The sequence below is a fragment of the Anas platyrhynchos genome, chromosome 4 (assembly GCF_047663525.1).
Source record: "Anas platyrhynchos isolate ZD024472 breed Pekin duck chromosome 4, IASCAAS_PekinDuck_T2T, whole genome shotgun sequence".
Classification (NCBI taxonomy): domain Eukaryota; kingdom Metazoa; phylum Chordata; class Aves; order Anseriformes; family Anatidae; genus Anas; species Anas platyrhynchos.
The window spans coordinates 73657033-73679635 of NC_092590.1; the positions used below are offsets into that span (position 1 = coordinate 73657033).

Below are 22603 nucleotides of genomic sequence, written 5' to 3' on the forward strand. Positions count from 1 at the left end.
ATAAACTGCCTGGGCGCAGGATTCATATAGACTTGGAAGACAGCACCGTAAATTCGCACTTGGCAATTCAAAGCTCCCAGCGTTTGTTTGAACAAACAGGACCTAGCCAAAGTAAGCAAGCTGCTCATCTCTTTTGCCATTCTCTAAAGAGCCATACAATTCAGAAAAAAAAAAAAAATAGGGAAGAAAGAAAGTTTCACAAGTTTTTAAAATCCTCCAAATGCTTTCAGAAGTGTTTAGTCCTGATGTGAGAATTTCTATTTATCTCACCTGAAGGTGACAACTAAAGTATAAGAGATTATGCAAGTACTCACAACCACTCTAGAGCGGAAGGAGAAGAAAGTTGAAGCTGTTTAAAACACACACAGACACATCCCTGCACAGGAACCAGGAAAAAAAAATCAGCCTCCTCACAGGTCAGACAAACACACGACTGATTCCTCCTAGGACAGTTACCAAGAACAATTCTGTTGTGCAACACAACAGGTCCAGCGCAGCTCCCAGATTCTTTGTTGATGTTTTTAAACAAACATTAGTAATGCACATGGACAAGCAACAAGGCACTCTTTGCAAAGGCTAAGTTCTGGGACACAGCGGCACAGACACACAGCTCTTCTTGTTAACTCACCTCGAGCAAGACTGAGGAGTCACAGACCAGAAGACACAGACCTGTCTCCACCTCCTTAAGGAGACCCATCGTTGAGTTTAATGCCAGTGCTAAAACCCAGTCTGAAATCTTCTCATCCACATTAACCTCAGGAACCTGGATGCTTGTGGAATGGTCATTGTTAAGATGGATTAAGATGGGTTCCCTCCTTCCAGGTACCAGAGATGGAATTCCAATGACAGGTACCAAAAAGGCACAGAAGAAAGGAGACGGACTGAAGAACCAGCCAGAGATCTTCAGTGCCTGGGATCGCACTGAAACTTTAAGCTGGCTCCGTAAAACATGCAAGAACCTTAATAAGCGAGGCAAAACAAATGACAAACTAAGACAAATACGTAAATAGAAAGTGGTTTCATCAGTTTATTGCTTTTAGCAACCCGAACTTTGCTGCCATTTCACATATGGTCGAGTCTGTGCAGGAATACTCAATGCCATAAACACTACAACAAAAAACAACGTTTTATCACGAGCCATACAACTGGTGGGAAAACAATCTAACCCCACATGGACATCATTTGAGAATCTGACAATAAATACATCATATCTCCAAAAAGCTACTGGCATTTACATTAATCAACTGATTATTTTTCAAGTTACTGAATAAAGCAAAACTGGTGAGGGATCAAGTGCTCTGAAACGCATGCTACTGGTGTATTCAAGACATCCTCCCAACGCACACGTTCTGAACTCTTCCATAATTTCATTAATGCCTAAATAAAATTAAGGTACTTTGTTTCCAGTTTAAATACCAGGAGAAAATAATTAGCACATTTCAATATATTAACTAAAAGACCATCTGTATAAAACTCTTCACACATGAAATATTTTAAATTAAACAATATAATTATTATACTTACAGGAAAAAAAAAAAACTAGAAATTTATTGCTAGTACAAAAATTAATGTGTTTTGAGGAGGAGAAGTTAGATTAATATTATTGCTATAAACACAAACAGTGCCAGAGACAAGAATCTGATTTTCATATTTGTTTATCATCCACAACTGGCTTTCAAGGACACGTAGGTACATGGGACTTGGGAAAGTTGAGGTCCACAACTTCTTTCAGAATTCTGCTTTACGATCTGATGTCATTTTATTGCCTTTCAGTGTAACGGCCAGAACCAGTCTGCTGCTCCTGTGGCCTAACGTTATCGTTCATTCGATCTCCTCTCCGTGGAGAAAATAACCCCTGAAAAATCGGCAACCACCATGATCTTGCTTTCCCTCATTAGCTGCTTGAATATTTTAAACTCAATACTGCTCTTAGGTTAGCCCATAGCAAAAATAAAGAAGTGGGAATGTTCACTATGTGGAGAGTCCGTATCAATATTTAAATGCCAAACTTTGATCAATTTTGAAAAGATTGAAAGCTTTCAATCCTCCAAAAAAAAAAAAAAAAAAAAAAAAAGCATTTTTCACATCCAGTGGATTGCGTAACAATGCTACTCAGTGCAAACCGTCACCCCTGCTATTCCGCTGGTAACAGAACCGAAAGGAACTACACCTGCTCGCGGGTCTGCGCGGTCCAGTTTCCTTGCAATGCACTGATTTCCAGTCACAAGAGCGTATATTCACATCGGCTACTTTTTTTTGTTGTTGTTATTTTAGAAAAGCACAATGCTTTTAATAGCCGTTTAGCTTCCTGCTAGGTCATATTTTCTCACCATGATTTTGTGATTTTCTTCTTACACGCACTCAGCTAGTTGCTGACTTACAAGCAGATCTGGAAAAACTAACAGTTCAGCCTCTCCATTCAATTACACAGTCAACACTGGAGTTCACACGGGTTATCGTCAGTGTAAACTATTAAGATTACAATAGCTGTAATTAATTACTAAAGGATTGTGAAGTAAATCAATAGAAATTTTAGCCTAGTCATAGATTGTATTATTGCTAAATGAAAGGTTTATACAAACTGGTGTTTTATGGACCTAGCAATTCTCAAGTCATTCAAAAAAAAAAAAGAGGTATTAAAGCCACTTCTTTAATTGGGGTGGCTGAAGTCTGGTGCAAATTAAGTATTTAGGATATTTAGAAATAATTGTCTAGGTCTGAAAGAACGGAAATGTCCAAGACCAGGTTCAGGTAAAAGCCTTCTACTGGTTACATCACCTTACAACACGCCCTGGGATCCAAACATGCCTCATGATAAAGCAGGATTCTAACTTGACACATTAATGCACCAATGATTTTAACATCAAGCATGAATGCTAGAGTACTTACTTGACAGTTGTTGCCACAACAGTTTCTTTTTCTTCGCCCCCACTCCCACATTCCTCCTTCCAAAAGAAATATTAGCACAAAAACAAAGGAATATTTATATTTGAAGGAGAAACAAAATGGTCAAGTTGCAAGTGAGAGACTTGAGAAGTACACGCCTTGCTTTTCTTTTGAAAAGGAGTCATACAGCAGGAGCTGGATCCACAGCAACAGTAGTTCAAGGGAAGAGAATTACTGTATGCTGTCAGACAACTCAGGCTAGCATTGTGCATACCTTATACATCTGAAAACAACAACTCTTCCACAACTTAAAACATTAAATATTTTAAATGGATCTTTTTGAACTCCACGTTGTATTTACATAGCTATCCACAATAACGTGCAAAAGTAAAATTCAACATCAAAATAAAGTCCAACAAATTGAATTTGACATTAAAAAAGGCAGCAGAGGTTCCGAGTCCATTTTGTACACACTTTTAAGAGCTACTGAGGACAGTGAAAAAGTTGTTCCAATGAAGCTTCTGGGATTTATCAAATCCAACCGTTGGGCACTTCTACCACTAGCTGTCTTTGCTGCAGAATTCACAATGTATCCCACCAGTGAGGTCTTTAATAACTTTTTCTTTGACCAGTTTTCGCAGTAATTTTGTTTCACCTGTCACATTGTGCATAGTTTGTCTGTTCATGGCAGCCATGCAGAGGTTGTTGTAATAGTGCAAAGGAGTGCTGGGCTGATCGAGGTCATATCCAAATCCTGCTATGCTCACTTCATCACATAAATGCGTGGCTAGAATAACCGCCATGACCCCGATCGTGGGTACATTCTAAAAAGTACAGAGGGGAAAAAAGAAAAGCCTGTTGAATTCAAATGGCTTCACATATTCTCCTTTACCAGTTCCATAACACTTCACAGTATTTAATACATTTGACTACTCCTTCTACTCACTTAGAAGTTAATATCAATTAAAATTATAATCAGTTAAAATTAAAAAATAAGTAAAGATCAAGTGAAACTAAACATTTCAGGGCCAAATATCGATACAATTTGACTAACTGCCTTTAGCAGTAATTTTGGCTTTCAATGCTACATTTTTTACTGTAAACTGAAGGCAAGACACCCTATTACTAAGTAAATTTAAACTGCAAGTAAGCTCTTGCTCCAAACACTCAACCAACTGACAGGCAGTTACAACTTGGCATTGCCCAATATGTGCTTGCTTCAGTCTTGGACAACAAGCACTCCAGCAGTAATCTTCAGGAAATTACTTTTCACTGAACAGCTTTTGAATGTGAGTATATTTGGATACACATAGAAAATAAATAGCTCGGTATAGTACATTATTTAGATAAATAAACATTCCAAGAGGTGAAAATCCTTCAAAACATTTGTGCAGCGCGTTACCATTAACAGCCTTCCCGCAAAGTAAAACGGCTATTGTTATGCAGCACTTCTCATAGCTCAAGAGAACTACTGATGTCCAATTTGTCAAATAGTTGAAATTTAACAAAAATGCAGTGCTTAATTAAATTGGGCAGTTCATCACTGCTAAAGCTCAGGACACAGCAGGAGGATATAGCAGTAGTTCACTGCAGTGGTGTTGAGCAGGAGGGCATATGCAGCAATTCCCATATTTGGAAGCACCTGCCAGAGGGAAGCTTGCTTTACACTTCTCATGCTCTCCCCACTGCTGGAGACAGATCTGACTGCAGGTGATCTTATTAAGGTGATTGCCTTAACAGGGCTGCTCTGAACACACCAGTCAGTCAGAAGTCTGTTCTGAATATTTAACACCAGCCAAAATGATGTGTAAGTGAACACCCTACTGGAGTGAATTTGGGTCTTGCTGCTCCGTAAAGCAGGACATCTCATGTCAGCGTGCACAGGCGTAAGGCCTCATCTGAAAGAGGTGAACTGAAATCCTGACTTGATTTTACACAAATAGAGAAAATGCAAGTCTTCTGAGAGACAGTTAATATTCCATTACTTCAGACCAGCTGACATCCCACAGAAGATCTATACTGAAAGAACCGCCAAAACCTTTTTTCAGTTTCTTATTTTATTCTTTTATACAGTTTCTCTCCTAAAATGAAACTTCTTACCTTATCCCAACCCCAGAATATTGATCGAGGCTTGGGGAATTGTAAAATGTCCAGAGCTGTCTCTTTAACGATGACTGGATTCAGAATCCGAAACTGTTTTGATGTAAAAGGAATTTTCTTAGCAACCTCCTTCCAAAAGAAAAGTCGTATCCACAGAGACTAAGAGAAAGAAAAAAAAACAAAAAACAGTTGACCAAACGGAAACTCTGACACTATCAAGCGTACAGCAAACATGGTACATCAGTTATAGAATTCACTACTGATACTGAGAAACTCAGGAAACAGCTTAGAGCTGATTTTGTTCTGACATACCAGCATCCTGTTCAAGCAATTGGCCTAGAAGAGGAAAAACCTTCAAAGCGTTTGGAATTGCAGAGGGTAGCAGGGGGAAAGTTTGCTCATTCTGAATGTTTGACTGAACTTGGTGTTTAATCAGCCAACATATCCACCAGCTCTTCTGGGTTCTCCGGACCTTCCCCAGCACAACCAAGCAGCAGCAGCATTTGAAGAAATAGGAAAGGGAATCAGCTTTCCACAAACATTAACCAGGTCATGCTGAAGCGAGCGCTGGACTTAAAACAATTGCTCGGGCTTTGAAGTGAACAGCTGTTGTTTGACAACATCCACCTAGTGATGAATGTACCACTTCACAAGAGGATTTACACTAGACTCAGCAAACTAGTCTCTGATCTCCTGCCATGTGCAGTCAATGAGATGCATACGAATGAAAAAAAAAAAAAAAACACACACACCTCGCTCAGGCTCGTTTTACAAATCCCTCCACATGACACGTAACACTACACATATGATAGAACTGACATGGCTGCAGCATAGGCCTGTGTTTTATAAATCTTATAAACAGGCTTTTTTCCTTCTACAAGGTGCAACTCCACAGCAGCTTAAACTGATGGAGTTTGTAAAAAAATAAATAAATGTATTTTGCTGTGGTCCCATGTTTCTACCTGTGCTCTGAACGCTTCAGTAAAGTACCAGTGCCTGCACAGGAAGCTGACCAACTGAAAGCCTAATATTTGAAACAATAAGTAAAAACATTCAGCTTCCAGAGCACTTCCCAAAACTGTCTCTCTGTAACAGCAAAAACACCAGAACACGGAAAAAGGTGCGAATGGACAGACACTGATGGGGACAGCACAGAGATGTGGCAGTCTGGTCCAGAATTTTGATTAAGTTCTGCAGAATCCCATTTCTTTATGCTCCTTTCCAGCACAAATATAAACATAGCGTTTAGTCATCTACAGTACATGAACAGTAGGAAGGAGAGAGCTTGGGAAAAGATGAGCATGCCAAGCCTAACAGAGCAGGACAAGGAGACTGGGACCAGACACCAGAAGACCAGGTACGAGGATAGACCGGGATTTTCTTTTTCTCCTCTTCAATTGTGTATTTAAATAATATTGATATATTAATACCCCAGTTCTGCTCTTAAGACATGCAACTCAATAGAAGGTACCTTTTTCATAAAACATATACTTGAACTCCTTGACAGAGGATGTCGTAGATGCCAAAAAGCAACCATATTTTCAATTCCCCAAAAACAGATTTTAATTCAAAAAGGCGTCCTCGTACTAGTCATTCTTGAAAAACAAATCTTTCAAATATGAACAAGCCAGACAGCTTGTACAACGAGAGAGGGATTCAACTCAAGTTAGAAAGTTGCTGGTTGGCAAAATGACCATGTTCCTGCAGGACCAACAGGACAGGCCAACATCGTCTTGTCCCTGGTAAAAAATCACTATATAGCAGCAACTCTAGAATTTGCACTCAGGAATATCTCCTCTATACAAAACATACCCTGATTATTCAAAACAAGGCAATATCCCTGGACTAAAGTAGTAGTGGATAGTCACGGTCAATATTAAACAGGCCTTCTGTATGCCTTCATGTCATAAAAAATAAAAATAAATCATAGAATTAAAAAGGGAACTTGGAGTACCTAAACTGTTATGCATCATATTGTTCAGAAATTGGACAGCCTTCCTTCTCAATCTATCTCAAAAAACGTAGAACAGTTGTTTCCAATCTGTGGACAGAAAACCCTAGCTAGGGGTTTTCAGCTTATGGAAACTACCTGCCTGCAAACTGAAAGAAGCAAAAACCACCAGTTTAAAGAGTTTGGAAACACAGAGCTCTTCTATCAGTTCCTTAGGAATATCTGTACTTCTGTAAACACTCAGTGAGAAATGAGTAATTTCTAATTCTGGAAGACCACAGACAAATGTGACAACTGCAGTTTTTCAGTTAGTTACAACTGCAAGCCTACCACTGAAGGAGCACAGACTTAAATGGTTAAAAATGTGGGACTAGCAGCCAGCAACCTCAGGCTCTGCAGATTCAAAGAAGTCACTGAAACCTAAGGTGAAATTAGTTCTACTTTATTAAACACTCAATATGTCACGTAGCTGAGTGTCTGAAATCTACCAGTATCAGTGGAAAAAACTGTTGCTGTCAGCATGTGGCTTAACCCGAGTGCTGTTACCAACTATAACTAGGAGACATAACTAAAAAAAAAGTTACATAAAAGATCCCCAGTATGATAAACCAGGAAATAGGGCATCAGTCAACTTCTTAAGCATTAGACAACAAGAACTGAACAGCAAGATCATATAGGTACATGCCACTGCCACTTTACATACCAAGGTTTCGTTTTTTACCATTGCTTGTAGCCAATTGAAATCAACACTTTTAAACAAAACAGCCACAAATAAGCTAGCAGGAGGATACTCGAGTTCAGAAAGCGGGGCTCCTTCTGGGTAAGTCATCCGTATCGTCGTTTTGTTACCAACGTGATCTGTGTATCCTTGGACTGGCGCATCATTTAGCCTAACAAAAAAAAGGTTGAGAGAAACTGTATTTAATAAGCAGTGTGCAAACTCATTAAAACATCAGACACTAAGCAAAGAACTTGTATTTGGCCCGCAGATTATTTTTAACAGAGCAGAGTACAGTGTTTTCTCAGTATCTCCATGTTCCTCACCTCTCACACTCATCCATCCCCTATCTTTGATGAGAAGCCAGTTCTATTTCTGGGTTAGCTGGCAAAAGTGCAAAACTTCAAAAGAAAGAACTTGAATAGAAAAGCAACTCAGAAGAGCATTGCAGAATTTCACATTCACTGCCTTGTGCCAACTGAGAATCTTAACAGAAGGGAAAGAAAACACACAGGCAGTTTCCTGTATTCTTTTGTTTACACACACACACACGAGTATTATATACAGCAAAGGCACACAAATTATCCCTTCACAAACACACAGGGCAAAGTAACACATCCTGTGGGTTTGCATCATTCCAGCTCACAAAAAAATAAATAAATCAGAAGCAAGCACACTGCTTACAAGAACAGTGTCACCCAGCTCCATCAGTTCTGCAGAACAGAAGAAACTTTTTCTGTATCAACGGGAAAGCCACTTTCAAGCAGCCAGCCCTAATTTCAAAGAACAACTAATGAAAGTTCTCTGCCCCTCTCCATGTCACGGTTTGTTCACCTTTACGTAAGAGGTATTGACTTGCTGTACCCATTCTTCCCTTTGTAAAAGGAATAAGACTTGTTTACAAAGCTACTTATGAGAGTGCTTATATTACAAATTTATGATTTCACATGATTCAAAATACTAAGAACAGCTCCAACAGTAACATTCAGAAAGCACAAATACAGACCATATTCTGGACTTTAGCAAATACAGGTAATCATAGAAACCATGCACTGTTCCTGTAAACATAAGGAAAGATAAGCAGCATGCTCTGCAGTGTGTAAGCAAGCTGGATACTGAAACACTAATGCATTTTTATCGTGCTTAAAACAGCTGTTAAAAAATCAAATAAGCTTCCCAAACAAACAAGGGGGAAAAGACAGTCTTTAGGACTCCTTTCTGTCTCAGAAAGCTTAAATATATGAATAAATAAAAACACTACTGCTTATTTCTCTAAGATCTCATTGGTTTCTTCCTCAGTTGTGCCTGTACTTTTTGGTATCTGAAGTCCACAAATCATTACCCTGAATTCCTGCCTTGTGAACACAATGTTACTCTGCTCTTAAGACTTTGAATTCTATCAATTCACAAGTAAATTTCGAAAAAGCACTTTCAGAAATAGTCTGATGTATTGCAAAAAAAGTTGGAGATATTTTCCCCTCAAAAAGCAACATCAGTTCATAAAGTAAAGCTGAAGTAGTCTGAAGCCTGAAATAGAAAATACATACCTTATAACAATATCGAACTGATTCAGTAAGTGACCTAGCTCTGATCCATAAAGAATTCCACCACTGCCAACAACAACACAACGTTTACAGTGTTTTGACTTCAAATCTTCTGGCAAATCATGCTCAGGTAAGAGTTCGAGGAGATTTTTAAGCTTATCAAAGAACCTGTGAAATCCAAAGGGAGGTCCGTATTTAAATAAAGCTTCATCTTCATCTATGTTTTTTCCTACAAAGGGAGATATGTCCATGCTGTATTTCTCCGCAAATAACTTTCCCATTTCTGTTTTCACGTAAGAAGGTCGGCACTGTTCCTGCAGCACAGCACTGGCATATTGTTGTGCTCTCTAAAAGAAAACAAACATGATTTCTGTTAGGAAAGCTAGCTTCAGGAACAGAAAAAGCCCTCTTAGAGCAACCCGCCAGGTGACAACCAGCAGTTAAGCAAACACTGGGTTTTGTAAAGAAAACTTAAACATGGAAATACAAAACATTTTCAAGCAGCACAAGGTAAAAGCAGCACAGGGTAAAAACCTGCAAGTGAATGTCTCTCCATACAATCATTTAAATCTGGATAGGAGGTGTTCGTTTTTCTTTTTTTTTCTTACTAGGCTAATTTGTTTTTTAGAAAACAGGGAAGTGAAAATGCTACCTTTTTTCAAGAAAGACCTGCCCCAAAAGCTGCTGGAGAATGCCCGTACTGTTACTTACAAAGAAAAATTAAAATTACCTTCTCCCATCTAATTCAGCAGTGAGACAGCAAGAGGAATTCTACTCCACTGCTCAACTGCATGACCCAAATTCTGCCTGTCATAGGTTTTTACCAGAGACATACCAGCTGGTTAGAAGTTGTGTCAAATGGCAGGTTGGACTTGCTTACTAATCAAAATAAAGCAACGCTTCTTCCAGAAGTATTGCTAATGGTATTGCTAATGACTAAACCACAACTCGAAGAATGCAAGGGGGATGGGGAGTGGGGGCGTTTTATGTCTTCTTTCAAAGACACGTCACCAAAATTAAAGGCTGTGGTTACAAACTCCATAAAAAATACTAAGCTGTAAGATAAACCACAAAAATCGAACTGTCTCATTAAAAAGAGTTAATCATACACATTTTTCAGAAATGGGGGCAAACTGGTATCTAAAGCAAGGAAGAAGAGAAATAGCAAAGATTATTTTTAGTCACTTAAAATAATCCTTTTGCATATGTTCTTCCCCAATGTAATTCTGCTTATCTTTCCTCCACTTTAATCAAAACAAGCAAAAAAAAACTACATTAGGCAAACACACAGGTCAGAGTGTGTGCTGATCAAATCTAGTGCTAATGCAGTTCCCCTTTTGTACTTCTACAGAAGGGGAACTGCATATCTGGGTGCACAAAAGGTGGCATGGGAAGCAAGCTGTTTATGTATTTTATTTAAATAAAGAGATCAATCTGCAGAACTACTTCTGCCACAACAGGCTCTGCAAATCTGGGCATAAACACCAAACTTCTTCCTGGGCATACAGTCTTTTAGGCTTGCTTCGATTACGGTTGTAGTTGTTTGGGAGCAAGAATGTGTTACTGAGAAAAGAAGTCAAATGAAATGCAAAGGGAAGGCAAGGTGAACCTGTAAAAAGCCTTCTGAAGGAGGTGGGGAAGGAAGGGTGCTCATACAGTGATGCTGAGATACAGGTTACGTAGCAAAGGCAGAGAAGTGTCAGCAAGAACACTAAGAACGGTTTATTGGCTTCTGTTATGAAAGCTTAAAAGACACATGCAAAACTGCAGCAGATGTGCTACCTTAAATTAATAAGTAAATGCACAAATAAAGAGCTGCACCCTCCTGCACGTTAGACTTGTGATTCCAAAAACATCTGAACAGCTACAAAGTAAAGCAGACTGGGGAACTGGCTTGGGTAAAAACCACCTCTTGGTTGAATGTGTTGGGTCTGATTTTAAAGAAGCGTTACTTTCCATTTGCATTAGTTTCCTGATCATGAGCTTTGCACCAACACCGCAGAAAGGTAACAAGCAAGGAGCAGAGGAGGCAGCTCCTTGAAGCTGAGCATCAGCTGAAAGCTGGCCTGACATTAGTCTCCCTTGGGGCTGTCCCCTCTGGGCAGCACTCACCTGGTGGCAGCCAGGCAACACCTCTGCTCCTGCTGGGGCCAGGAGGGCCCAGTGCTGAGGAGCTGCGACCCTGGGGCTGGGCTCAAAGCACCCCAGGGGGAGCCCTGCTGCAGGTGCCTTGGTGGCTGACCCAGTTCCCAGGGGACTGGAACAACCCTACAGGCTCGCTGCTTTTCGCTTTTCTGGTCTTAATCAGTAACCGTGTTAGGAAGGCGTGGCTATTTCATACATTAATCTTTAACAGGCACACAGTTGGATCATTTCACCCCTAAAAATCTCGTTTCCTTTTGCACTTCCACAGGAAGCAGAAAATAGACAAACAACAGAAAAAAAACCAACAGTTCTACACCATGAAGAAAACATGAACAAAATATATTTTCCCCTCACAGGATGATCTCAGCATTCAAGTCCTTCATTACAAACCCTTATAACACTCACACGGAGGACTAACAAAACCTTTTTGTTTTAACCAAGTAGAAAAATACCAAAAAATACCAACCCTTACACGATCGAGGTCCACATACGGTGTTTTTGTTCTGTCACATTCTTCAGGGTAAAAATGTAACTTGAGGATATAAAGGAAGCACCCTCCAACCACAAACAGTACGAGAAGTCTAGAAACAAATAAGTTCACGTAGGGGTTAGGAGAAGGGGAAAACAGCAACCCTCTAACTCCTAGATAGTATTTTTAAACAATTTCAAGACAGTTGAAGAATTTCAAATGAATATTTGCATTTGATTCAAACCAAGATAATTGATGGTTTTGTTTCCTCCAAGTCTTTCACAACTCTTAAGAGCCACTTGCAGGGAAGTATGAAAATATACAGATGCTTTGATAAGAAAACCATTGCATACTGATTTTACATATTCCTATACCTGCATCATATATTTTAAATGCATCTCTGATGGATCCAAACACTTCTGATCATATAAAGAAACCATAAAGTGACTTTTCCTACTGTAAAGAAAACGCTATTTTGAAATACGCATTTCCATGCAAGTTGTGTGCTTAAAAAAAAAAAAATAATAAAAAAAAACTCAAATTGCAAGGTTTTCAGATAACCACCACTCACAAACAAAATTTCAACTCTCTGGCAGGCCAGACCACAGAATTTAGATGCTTGGGTTTATGTTAAGAAGACTAATATAATTCTTTTTTCTTCTGCACGTTTTGGGGCTATAGCTTATTTCACTCAGTTTCAAAGGGTTATCTGCATTTTTGATCTACTCATTTCTCATTACTAAGGAATCTCACTGTTGACTCAGTGTTGATCTCCGGTGTTGACTCACTTCCAAACTGATTTGCAAAAATTACATCATTATTTGGTTAGACTGTGGTTGTCGCTCAGGTATATAGTTTGAGCTTTATCATTGATTTTCTTTTTAAATTAATTATTTCCTATGGTTGCCAGAGGACTTCTTTTAAATGTTCTAAAAAAATACGTAAGCTATAAAGCATTCAGTACTTCTTGAAACTCAGTCAGACAAAATCTAAATGTATATACAGGTTCCCAAGATTTTAGAGAGGGAAGCAAAAAAAAGCTTGTATAGATAAATAAACCCACTAAACCTCACTGGCCTTCATTTTCCCCAATTATCAGACCATGCAAAGGGCTTAACATTGTTACTTATTTGGATCCAAAAAAAGACCGGAAGCACTTGACAGCAAAATACTGGGATCTCACACCAGCTAGGGAAAATACGTGTAATACTATGAGAGTATCGAGGCTCCTCCAAGTATTTTAGGCACCCCAGCAAAAGCTGGGTGCCTAAGCCTCCATTCAGATCCTGTGGTAATCCCATACCTTGATTTTTGCATCCTTTTTGTAACTGCTCAAGCTAGAGGGAGAGCAACTGCCTCTATATTACCACTGCAATGACACTTACTTGGGAGTACCTTTTAAAAACCAGATTGGTCTTCTCATCTTCATGTGCAACTACCTTACACCATTGCACAGGAGGCGAACGATCACTTTTCAGCTTTACAGAGTTAGTGTCACTCAGCATTGCTGTAAAAAAAAAAAAAAAAAAAAAAAAAAAAAGAGAGAGAGAGAAAAAGGTTTTATCATGATTTTTTCTGAATGGAGAAAAAGTTTAAAGGACATTCAAATGTTCAAATGACTCAACTTGCCCCATCTGCCAGCAAAGACTGTGATTCTTTCTGTGCATGTCAGGAATACTGAATCACTCCCGACATCCTTATGATCAGGAACATATTCATTTTGGATGCAGTGCCAGGAAATGATTCTAAAAATATGTAAATGTTTCTATATATAAGTCTAATAACTGCAACTCTTGTTGGACACTTGTTTGATCTCAGTCAAGCACCATTTTGCTTGAGCATTCATTACAATCCAGACAGAAAAATCTGTGTAGCATGCTTAGGGTTATTTAGGACGCCTGAATCAAGATGTCCAAGTACTGTGACACCCTGCAGGATTCAAGTGTGCTTCCAGCATACAAAACCTGCGTGCACCATCCCATCCCCAGAACTGGAACCCACAGCTCCAATCAATTTCCCAAGGTTAACTGAACCTAGACTCACAGAATATCCTGAGTTGGAAGGGACCCACTAAGATCGTCAAATCCAACTCCTGGCTCCACACAGGACCACCCAGCAATCAGCCCTTGTGTCTGAGAGCGTTGTTCAAACACTTCTTGAACTGCATCAGGCTCAGTGCCATGACTACTGCCCTGGGGAGCCTGTCCCAGTGCCCGACCACCCTCTGGGTGCAGAACCTTTCCCTAGCCCCCAGCCTGACCCTCCCCTCCCAGCTCCATGCCGTTCCCTCGGGTCCTGTCGCTGTCCCCAGAGAGCAGAGCTCAGCACCTGCCCCTCTGCTCCCCTTGTGAGGGAGCTGCAGGCCGCCATGAGGCCTCCCCTCAGCCTGCCAGTGATTGCCCAGTCCTCCAGTCTATCAATATCTCTCTTACCATTAGTCTGACCTCTTCAGAAGCCCCAGCAACACAGTCAGCAACTTCAGCAGCAAGCACCAGAAGGGACACGCAGAAAACTCTGCCTGGAGGGCAGCAGGGCCAGGAGGCTGCCAGCACAGCAGCAGTTTCTGTGCCCAGCAGCAGCTCCCCCCAGAACACCCCAAGCCCAGCAGGGATGCACAGCACCCCTGCACAGATAGGCGAGTCACTCACCGAGTGCTAACAAGAAGCAACCTCACCACTTGGCAGGAAGGAGACAGTGTGTAAGCTCCCACAAGTTTCTATCAGCATGCTCCTATTCTGATTTTGGAAAGAAAAAACGCAGGCTGGCACACCAACTTCTCACAGGCTGCTGCCATTAATCTAAGATGGGAGCAAAACCGGAAAGCAAAGTCTAACTACACAAGTCAGCTGTCTTTGTACTGACCAGAAAGGGGCACAGACAAGGTTTTTAGGGCCTTACTGACCTCCCAAAGCAGCTGCCTTTGATCAGCCATCCACAGGACAAACAGCCTGATCCCCTGCAGCAGAGCTCAGCCCTACTCACTGCCTTTGATCTCGGTGCTTAAGGCTCCCTGCTCTGCCCTGCAAGGACGTTCACACTCCTGCTCTCTTGCCAAGAGCTGTCACAGGGAAGTTGTTTTTTTAATGAGAAAAAAAAAAAATCAGGTCTAAGAGAAGGCTTTTATCTAGAGGCAATTCCCAATTCTCTTTTTGTCCCCATATAAAGTAAAATGAGGTGGGGCAATTGCCCGTTCAACTTAGCCTGCACTGCCACTCTGAACCACCGTCTATTCGAACAGCCACCCAATGTTCTCAGACACCAGGATGAAGGAGCTGGTGAGATGGACAGGTCCCCTCCTCCAGTCCAACCCACTGAAATCTAGTTCAGCAGATGACACGAAGGCTTCCACACCACCACACGTCGCTTCTCAGTAATGAATCCAGGATTCACCACAGGTCAAAAGCCACAAACAGCAGCAGCAGGGCAGAGATCAGTGCCAGCACCTTCCATCCTTTGAAGAGCAGACAACGGTTAAGTGATGCTCTCTAGAGCCACCTGCAAGCAGTCACATACCACAAAACAGCTTAAAAAGCAGCCTTTTTTTTTTTTTCCAGCAGAAAATTTCACCACTCACCTCTAACGTAACAATATTGAAATAACCAAGCTGCCTAAGAACCTCAAAGTACCCACCTAGCTCTGTTTCTCAATGCCACAGACTCTCTGACCTGTCACAAGCATTTGCAGACCTTTGTAACAGAGCAGCAATACCTTACTCAACACAACACTCCAGCAGGTCTGAAAGCACTGAACAAACAGGTCGGTATCAACATGCTTGCCTTGAAACAATGCAAACCAAAACCAAGGGTTAAGCAATGGCCAAAGTCCCCAGAATGCTAGCAGTTAAGCTGGAAATCAATCTATGAGGATACAAGGCTGCAGGTCACAGGGAATTGATCAAGGGAATCAATCAATCGAGCAATATCTTGTCTCCTCTGACTGCATCTACACAATTGAAAAAAATCAGCGCAGGGGAGGAAAAATGGGTGTTGACACCACCAGGTACCTACAAATCCATTTTGCTCTCAGCAAACCTATCAAGCCCACGTGGGTAGAGACTTATCAAGTCATGATGGACCCAGCAGCTGTATACCCGCATGTCCTGGAGACCAGCTGTCACACGGCAATCACGCTGCCAGCACACACTGGGAGCAGCCCCAGCTCACGGCCAGCATGGTCCCACACGGTGCAAGAGGCGAGCAGCGATCAGAGCCTGCTGCAGAGCGGAAGGAGAGCACGAGCAAAGGCTTGCAGAACACGTGCAAAGTCCAGGATTGCTCCATGCACATGGAGCCGGGTCACTGCGGAGACTGGCTGGGAGCAGCGCGAGCAAGGGGCACTCGGTGCTGTTTGACGAGAGGGAAGCAGGTCGCTCCCTGACATGGATGGCTTTACAGCACCGACGTGATCACCCGGTGCTGCATGTACAATAAAACAATAATTCCATCTGGTGCTTCCACAGACGCAGCTGGGGCAAAGTATAAAAAAAAAAGGGAGCCTTGCTTTGAAAAAGAAAAAAAGCTGATTAAAAAAGCAGGTAACAAGCTTCGGCAGTTTGCACTACGGAACAATGTAATAATTATCTCTTGGATAAGCAATATAAAAAGGAGCTTTGGTCATAGTCCATAGGAAGCTAGAGCAGAGCATTCTGCATGGAACAGCTACTGCCAGACTAGGTAGGGGAGGATTCTGCTGGGAAAAAAGTATTGCAACAACACGCCAAGCGATGCAGGGAGTTCTGGCCCTAGTACCAGCAGAATTTATGAAGGAATACGCTCCAGATTAAGCACACGTTATCCAGCAGTTTGAATCAAACCCATAAAGTTTTACGGCTTGAAATACGAGGGTAGGATGAAAGCCTTGCTGCCTTTGCTTTGTTCAGTGCAGATTTTTATTTGTTTGCAGATCGGTCTTTCTGACCCCAGGCCCCAGGTTTCGGTGCAATTTGATGGCAACGCTTGTGAAAACCCATTCGATGTATAAAAAATGTGATACTGCCTAATGTAACAACGTGCTCCTGCAGCACAGAACGCCACGGCCAGTCTCCTCTGCAGTATAAATCATCAAAAAGCAGTCTGCGAGCAGTCAGCTTTCAAGAATTTCCACAGATGAGAACCTCCTGCTACAGCACTGCACTGAGAGCTCCTCCAAGAGACGCAGGTTTCACAAAGCCTTTCAAAACAAAGAAACGGGGAGGCTGCAGAGATCTGAAAGAGAAGGAACCGAAGAGGTAGAAAGCAGCGAAGACAGAAGGGGATTAGTGAGGAATGCAAGGCTGCTATGAATGGGTACCATCAGTCTGCCCTGGCTCTGAGCAAAATAAATTCCAGTTTACCTCACTCATCCTGGATGTGCAAGAAGAAAGCGAGCTTATTAACAAGGAAACAGAGAATTTCATTAATCATCTCGGCACAGGCTCTTTGAGTCCAACTCTTAGTATTTAGCATACTCAGTATTTTTATTTAGTCTGTTTATATGACAAATAATGTCAGTTTTCATTTCATCTGCAACAGTCTGCTTCAGGCTGACTTTAGTCAGTTCTGTTTACTTAAGACGATCCCTTTGCTGATGAAATAAAAATATATATATCTATATCCAGTAAAGTGATTTATTATTTCTTTTTTGTTACAAATTGTTTGGAGTTCGATCCTGCACTCTGAACTGAGTCAATAAGGCAAGGCTTCCCAAGGGCACATCATGCCTGCCTGATCTGGTGGCCTTCTGTGGTAGAAGGACTTTATCAGCCAACAAGAGAAGACGACTGATGGCATCTACCTGGACTTCTGTAAGGCCTCTGACACAGTCCCACACAACAACCTACTAATCCCTAAATTAGAAAGAGATTGATTTGAAGGGTGGTCCATCCAGTGGATAAGGAATTGGCTTAGTGTCACACAGAGTGGTTCCATGTCCAGGTGGAGGTTGGTGACAAGCGGTGTCCCTCAGGGGTCTGTCCTGGGACCGGTGCTTTTCGGTATCTTCATCAATGACACAGAAAATGGGACTGAGGGAACCCACAACACATCTGCAGAGGGCACCAAGCCGAGCTGATACCCCAGAAGGATGAGGTGCCATCCAAAGGGACCTGGACAGGCTGGAGAAGTGGGCCTATGGAAACCAAATGAGGTTCAACAAGTCCAAGGGCAAGGTGCTGCACCTGGGGGGGGCAATCCCAGACTGGGAGAAGAACGCATGAAGAGCAGCCCTGCAAAGAAGGACTCAGGGGTTGTGGTGGATGATAGAACAAAGGGGAATGGTCTTAAACTGAAAAAGGATATATGTATATTAGACATTAGAAAGAAATCATTCACTGTAAGGGGAGTGAGACACAGGAACAGGCTGCCCAGAGGAGCTGTGGATGCCCCATCCCTGAAGGTGTTCAAAAGCCCATGCTGGATGGAGCCTTGGGCAGCCTCAGCTGGTGGGAAGTGTCCTAGTAAGTCTTCAAGTTTACAGAGAAAACCAGTTAAGTTGGCAGTTTATAAATTAAGAAAGTGCCAAGCAGCTATGCCTGCAGCACATATATTCAGATGTTGCTGTTTGCATTTAAACACCACTGTGCCCCTTCAGAAAGGGACAGCACAACATTTGCTTTGAGAGCCCTAAGTGTCTCAATTTGCTTACAAAAGATGCCTCAGTAGAAACGATGCCTTACAATCACATTTTGCATTGACATTCCCATAGCTACCCATTGTGGTGTAATTAGTGAAGACTCGAGGGACTTAAATTTGCTTTTCATCTACTGAACTTAAGTGATCCCTGCAAAGCTGCTGTGAAAGCTAAATTGTCCATCAGTCGGAACACACTCCAAAGCTTTTTGTGGTGTTATTCTTTTCACCATAATTTACTTTTGTCTCATTGTTATTCTTAAGTAGACAAGATTTCCACACTTAGAGTATTTCAGAAGCAATTAATTTAAGTCTTTGGGACTTAAAGTCTTTTTATGTGGGAATGCTAAGCAACAAAAAGCAGCGTGTGCTGAGTTGCACCCAACCACTGCCACGCCCTGAACAATTGCATTTGGTTATGTGGAGCACCTGGATATACCCGAGGACAAAGGGAAGGACTCTCAGCCCCGCTGTTCAAGCTCTACCAGCTGGGTTACAAGGCATGGAGACAGAACCAGAGCAGGCTGTAGACAAGTGCAGGAGGCACGCTTACATCCCTCACCATCCTCTTGTTAAAGACCCTGAGCTGTAACTCCAGGCAGTGGATGCAGTTTCCACTTCCCTCCCTCACCTGTCCAATTCAAGGACATTCCTCTGTCTCCCCACACGCTTACTGTTAGGCAGTAACTCCACTCCTGCAGGAATTTATCCATCCAACCTCAGCAAGTACCTGCACATGGACAGATATCAGCAGCCTGCAACTGCACACGGGATATCCCAAGTTGGAAGGGACCCACAAGGATCATTGAGTCCATGAGAAAGCTGCCTGAGGCGGAAGGACAAGAGATATCTTGTTTTACAGCTGTATAGCATCTAGCTCAACATTAACTACACCTGAAGCTTGTGGGAGTTGAAAATAGAAATCAATATTCTCTCTCCCGGTACTACCAGGAATAGAAACAGCAAACTTTGAGTCATCCACAAGACAGTCCATCTCAAGGTCTTGGTGCACAGCTTTTGAAGTTCATGTAAGAACACTGGGAAGTTGCAGTATAAAGTCCAGGGCAAATGAAGGAAGACACACCCTACATAAAGTGATCACTAGTCAAGAGCAATAGGGCTTGAACAGGCAGTAAATCAGGTGGTAAAACTAACACAAAACACCCCAGAAGCACCTGCTCATTTCATGTCCCCTTCTCTAAATCAGATATGCACAAATTACTTTAGAAACATGCTTCTAAAAACAGTAAATGATAAAATGAAACTTATTTGATTTTAAGCAACATTTGTGTTTCAGAAAACAATGGTGAAATGTAAAAGGAACAGGTGTTTGTACACAGAAGAAACTCTAGCAAGATGTACTTCACTAAGATGCTGCACACATTATCACTGATGAATTCTGCATGCCCTGTTCAAGGCTTGTTTTTGGAATTGTGTCTTGTTTTATTTAAACACAGACATACTCCAAAAATTCACGCAAAGGGTTAGAGTACCTTTAAGGAAACTTTAATCGCTTACAGATTGTTTCCTGGGACAGATTTGAGGAAAACAGACAAAAATTAGGGGACAACTACACCACTAACATCTGTGACTGCTTGCCAGGGTTGTGCCCAGGGAACAGATCACACATTTTGTCTTCCTTACTGACCAAATAGCTGAGATACTATATTCATCTTGAAAGCCTTAACGAAGAGCAATAGGCAAATAGCATGTTATTAAGTAACAAAAGAAAAGTTACTTTGGTAAAATTTATAGTTAGGATAAATTTTGTTTGCTTCTGCAGTACTAAAACCCAGAGATCAAAGAAGAAAAGATCTTAAAAAAAAAAAAAAAAAAAAAAAAAAAAAAAAAAAAAACAAGGGAAAATTATTAACTGGATAGTAGTTTGTGGTTTGCCTTTTTCTTCTTCTTCTTTTGAGATGTACAAAATGTTTAAGAGCCATCTGTTAAGAGAGCCTCTCAGCTGAAAATAGCACCTAAGAAATTAAAAATTTTTACAAAGAAAAGAAGATAAAAAAGTCAGTAGATACATTTAAAAAAAATAAATGGAAATTATACAGATTTCAGAAAACTTGGAAAGTGCTCACAGTTCCATGCCACATCCTCCAATCCTGCTGAGCTCACTGTAGTGGACAAAACAGACTTGACTTGGGGAATTTCTACTTAGCTGAATTTATTTCTAATTAATGCAACTTCTAACCACAGACTCAAACATTGAGGGGGGAAAAAAATGATTAACCCATGAGTAAACACCTCTCTCCTCCTTTTCCCAGACTTCCTCGTCTCCGTTCCCCCCCCGCCCTTTTTTTTTTTTTGCCCCAGGCTGCACACGGATCCAATCCCAACTCCTCTGGGGAGGCAACGGGCAGTGCAGGAGTTGGGGACCGTGTCCCCCAGAGCATCTCCTGCCCCTCATGGCTTCATCTTGCTCTTGAAAATGCCTGAGCAAGGTCACCATCAGCTCTTCCGACCAGAGGTTTTGACACCTGTGGGTTATTTCCACAGATTTCCAAACAAGCTGGCAAACGCCGTGGCCCACCCAGGCTCTCTCTGCTACGAGACCCCATCGTTTATGCTCAACGTGCTCTCCCTCCCCGGTCTCCTGCATCAATCTGTGACTCCCTCAGAGCCTTTCTTTGCTTTTGAACTTCATCTCTTGACTGGAAAGAGTAAGCCAGTATGAAAGAAGTTTTGCAAATAAGCTCTGTCCTGTTTAAAAGAAATCATTACAAACAACCTTCTCTTTTAATCGACATTGGATGAAGCCCTCTCCCAACAATATTCAGGGAGGAAAAAGATGATGCAAAGAATAAAAAGAGTTGAAGCCAAGTCACGCTCCTACCTTACAACTGCAATAAAGTAGACTATTTTTATCCACCCAAAACACTGGGTTTTTCTTAAATATAAAACCAGTTTGGAACTGGTAACCAACCAGCCTAGAACAACAGACGAGCGTTCTGCAGCACGAGAAACTCCAGAAACTGCACCCTGGCGAAGGACTGCCTTTCTTTCCAACGGCAGCTGCAGAAGTGAATCCAAATTTTTAAGCCAAATCTCAAACACAGGTTTTAAAAGCCAGTTGAAGAGTTGCCCAGATGCTGAAATTGGATCTCAAACCTACACAATGGAAGTCAAAATCCTTTTATCTGAATGGGCCCACTTGTCCAGAGTAACAGAATACACAGGAAAGAGTGGGGAATGAAAAGAAACAGACAATTTGTTCTAAAGGAACTGTTTCCGACTGGGAAATCTCTTTCTGCAACACGTTAAAGTTTTGAATATCTTCCTTAAGACTTTTTTTTTCCAGCAGCACATGACAATAATCCCTTAAAACCAGAAGCATGAGGAAAAATTCCTGAGATATTAAAGATCTGAGGCAGACTTATCAGGGACTTGCAGCAGCATGAAAGGCTGTTGGGTTACAATCTGTAGCAATGGACTAACTGTTGGATGTTTATCTTCAAATAATCCTCTGATCATCACCTTACCACTTCTTAGCAGAAATGGTTGTAAATAAGAAGAGAGTAGTCTAAGAGCTGTTGCAATTTCTTCCCAGAGGAGGGAAAAAATGGAACTAAAGGTACAAAATTGGAGACTTCTGTCAAGTATTTCTTCTGTTGCCACTATATAAACCCCACAGTAGCGTGGGTACTTTAATATACCGGGACATTTGATAAACCTTATCAGCTTTGTACATGTTACTACTGAACAGTACAAAGAATGAGTATTTGACAGACATGCCTCTTCTGATGAGCAGTAGAGTCCGTTGCTGCAGCTAATTTAATAAAGTCTGTAGAAACAATACTTCCTTGATGGCAGAGAGAAGTTTAGCCTGTAATACGGTTATAAGCACCTACAACAGACATTGATTACATTACTGTATAATGCGTCTTACCAAATGAACTTTGAATGTTAAGGCTTTTTAATCAGACAATAGAAAGTAAAAAAACAACGTACCCTGTGCAATCTCAAATTCATTTGGTCAAGATCTGTCTTCTCAGAAAGACAGAATGCAGTAACGTATCCTACACATGTGGACAGAATCGGCAAAAAAAGCAAAAGGAGGAGTCAAGGAAAACTTCAGGGCAGTTAGCAGGCACTGCCAGAGACAGGTTCACAGGCAGGAGCTTTTGTTTTGCCTGAAGCCAAGAAAACCAGCAAGAAGCAAGAGCAACTCAGAGGCAA

The 22603-nt window shown here is 41.4% G+C and overlaps 1 protein-coding gene across 14 annotated transcripts in view; it reads right to left on the reverse strand.

Moving 5' to 3' along the window:
- Positions 1 to 1003: 1003 nt before the first annotated feature.
- The window catches only part of ST3GAL5 (ST3 beta-galactoside alpha-2,3-sialyltransferase 5), a 33157-nt gene continuing 11557 nt past the window's right edge, over positions 1004 to 22603 (reverse strand). For 4 of the 14 annotated variants that reach the window (XM_072037866.1, XM_027455730.3, XM_027455731.3 and 1 more), the window contains exons 2-7: positions 13199 to 13320; positions 11811 to 11925; positions 9203 to 9546; positions 7641 to 7827; positions 4987 to 5145; positions 1004 to 3710 (exon numbers count right to left, since the gene is read on the reverse strand). In XM_072037866.1, the coding sequence (XP_071893967.1) occupies positions 3447 to 3710; positions 4987 to 5145; positions 7641 to 7827; positions 9203 to 9546; positions 11811 to 11925; positions 13199 to 13242 (1113 nt within the window). In that variant the 5' untranslated portion in view covers positions 13243 to 13320 and the 3' untranslated portion in view covers positions 1004 to 3446. Of the gene's footprint in view, positions 3711 to 4986; positions 5146 to 7640; positions 7828 to 9202; positions 9547 to 11810; positions 11926 to 13198; positions 13321 to 15907; positions 15930 to 22375; positions 22398 to 22603 lie in introns of those variants that run through there. The other 10 variants (XM_072037864.1, XM_027455727.3, XM_027455729.3 and 7 more) reach the window with 7 other exon arrangements.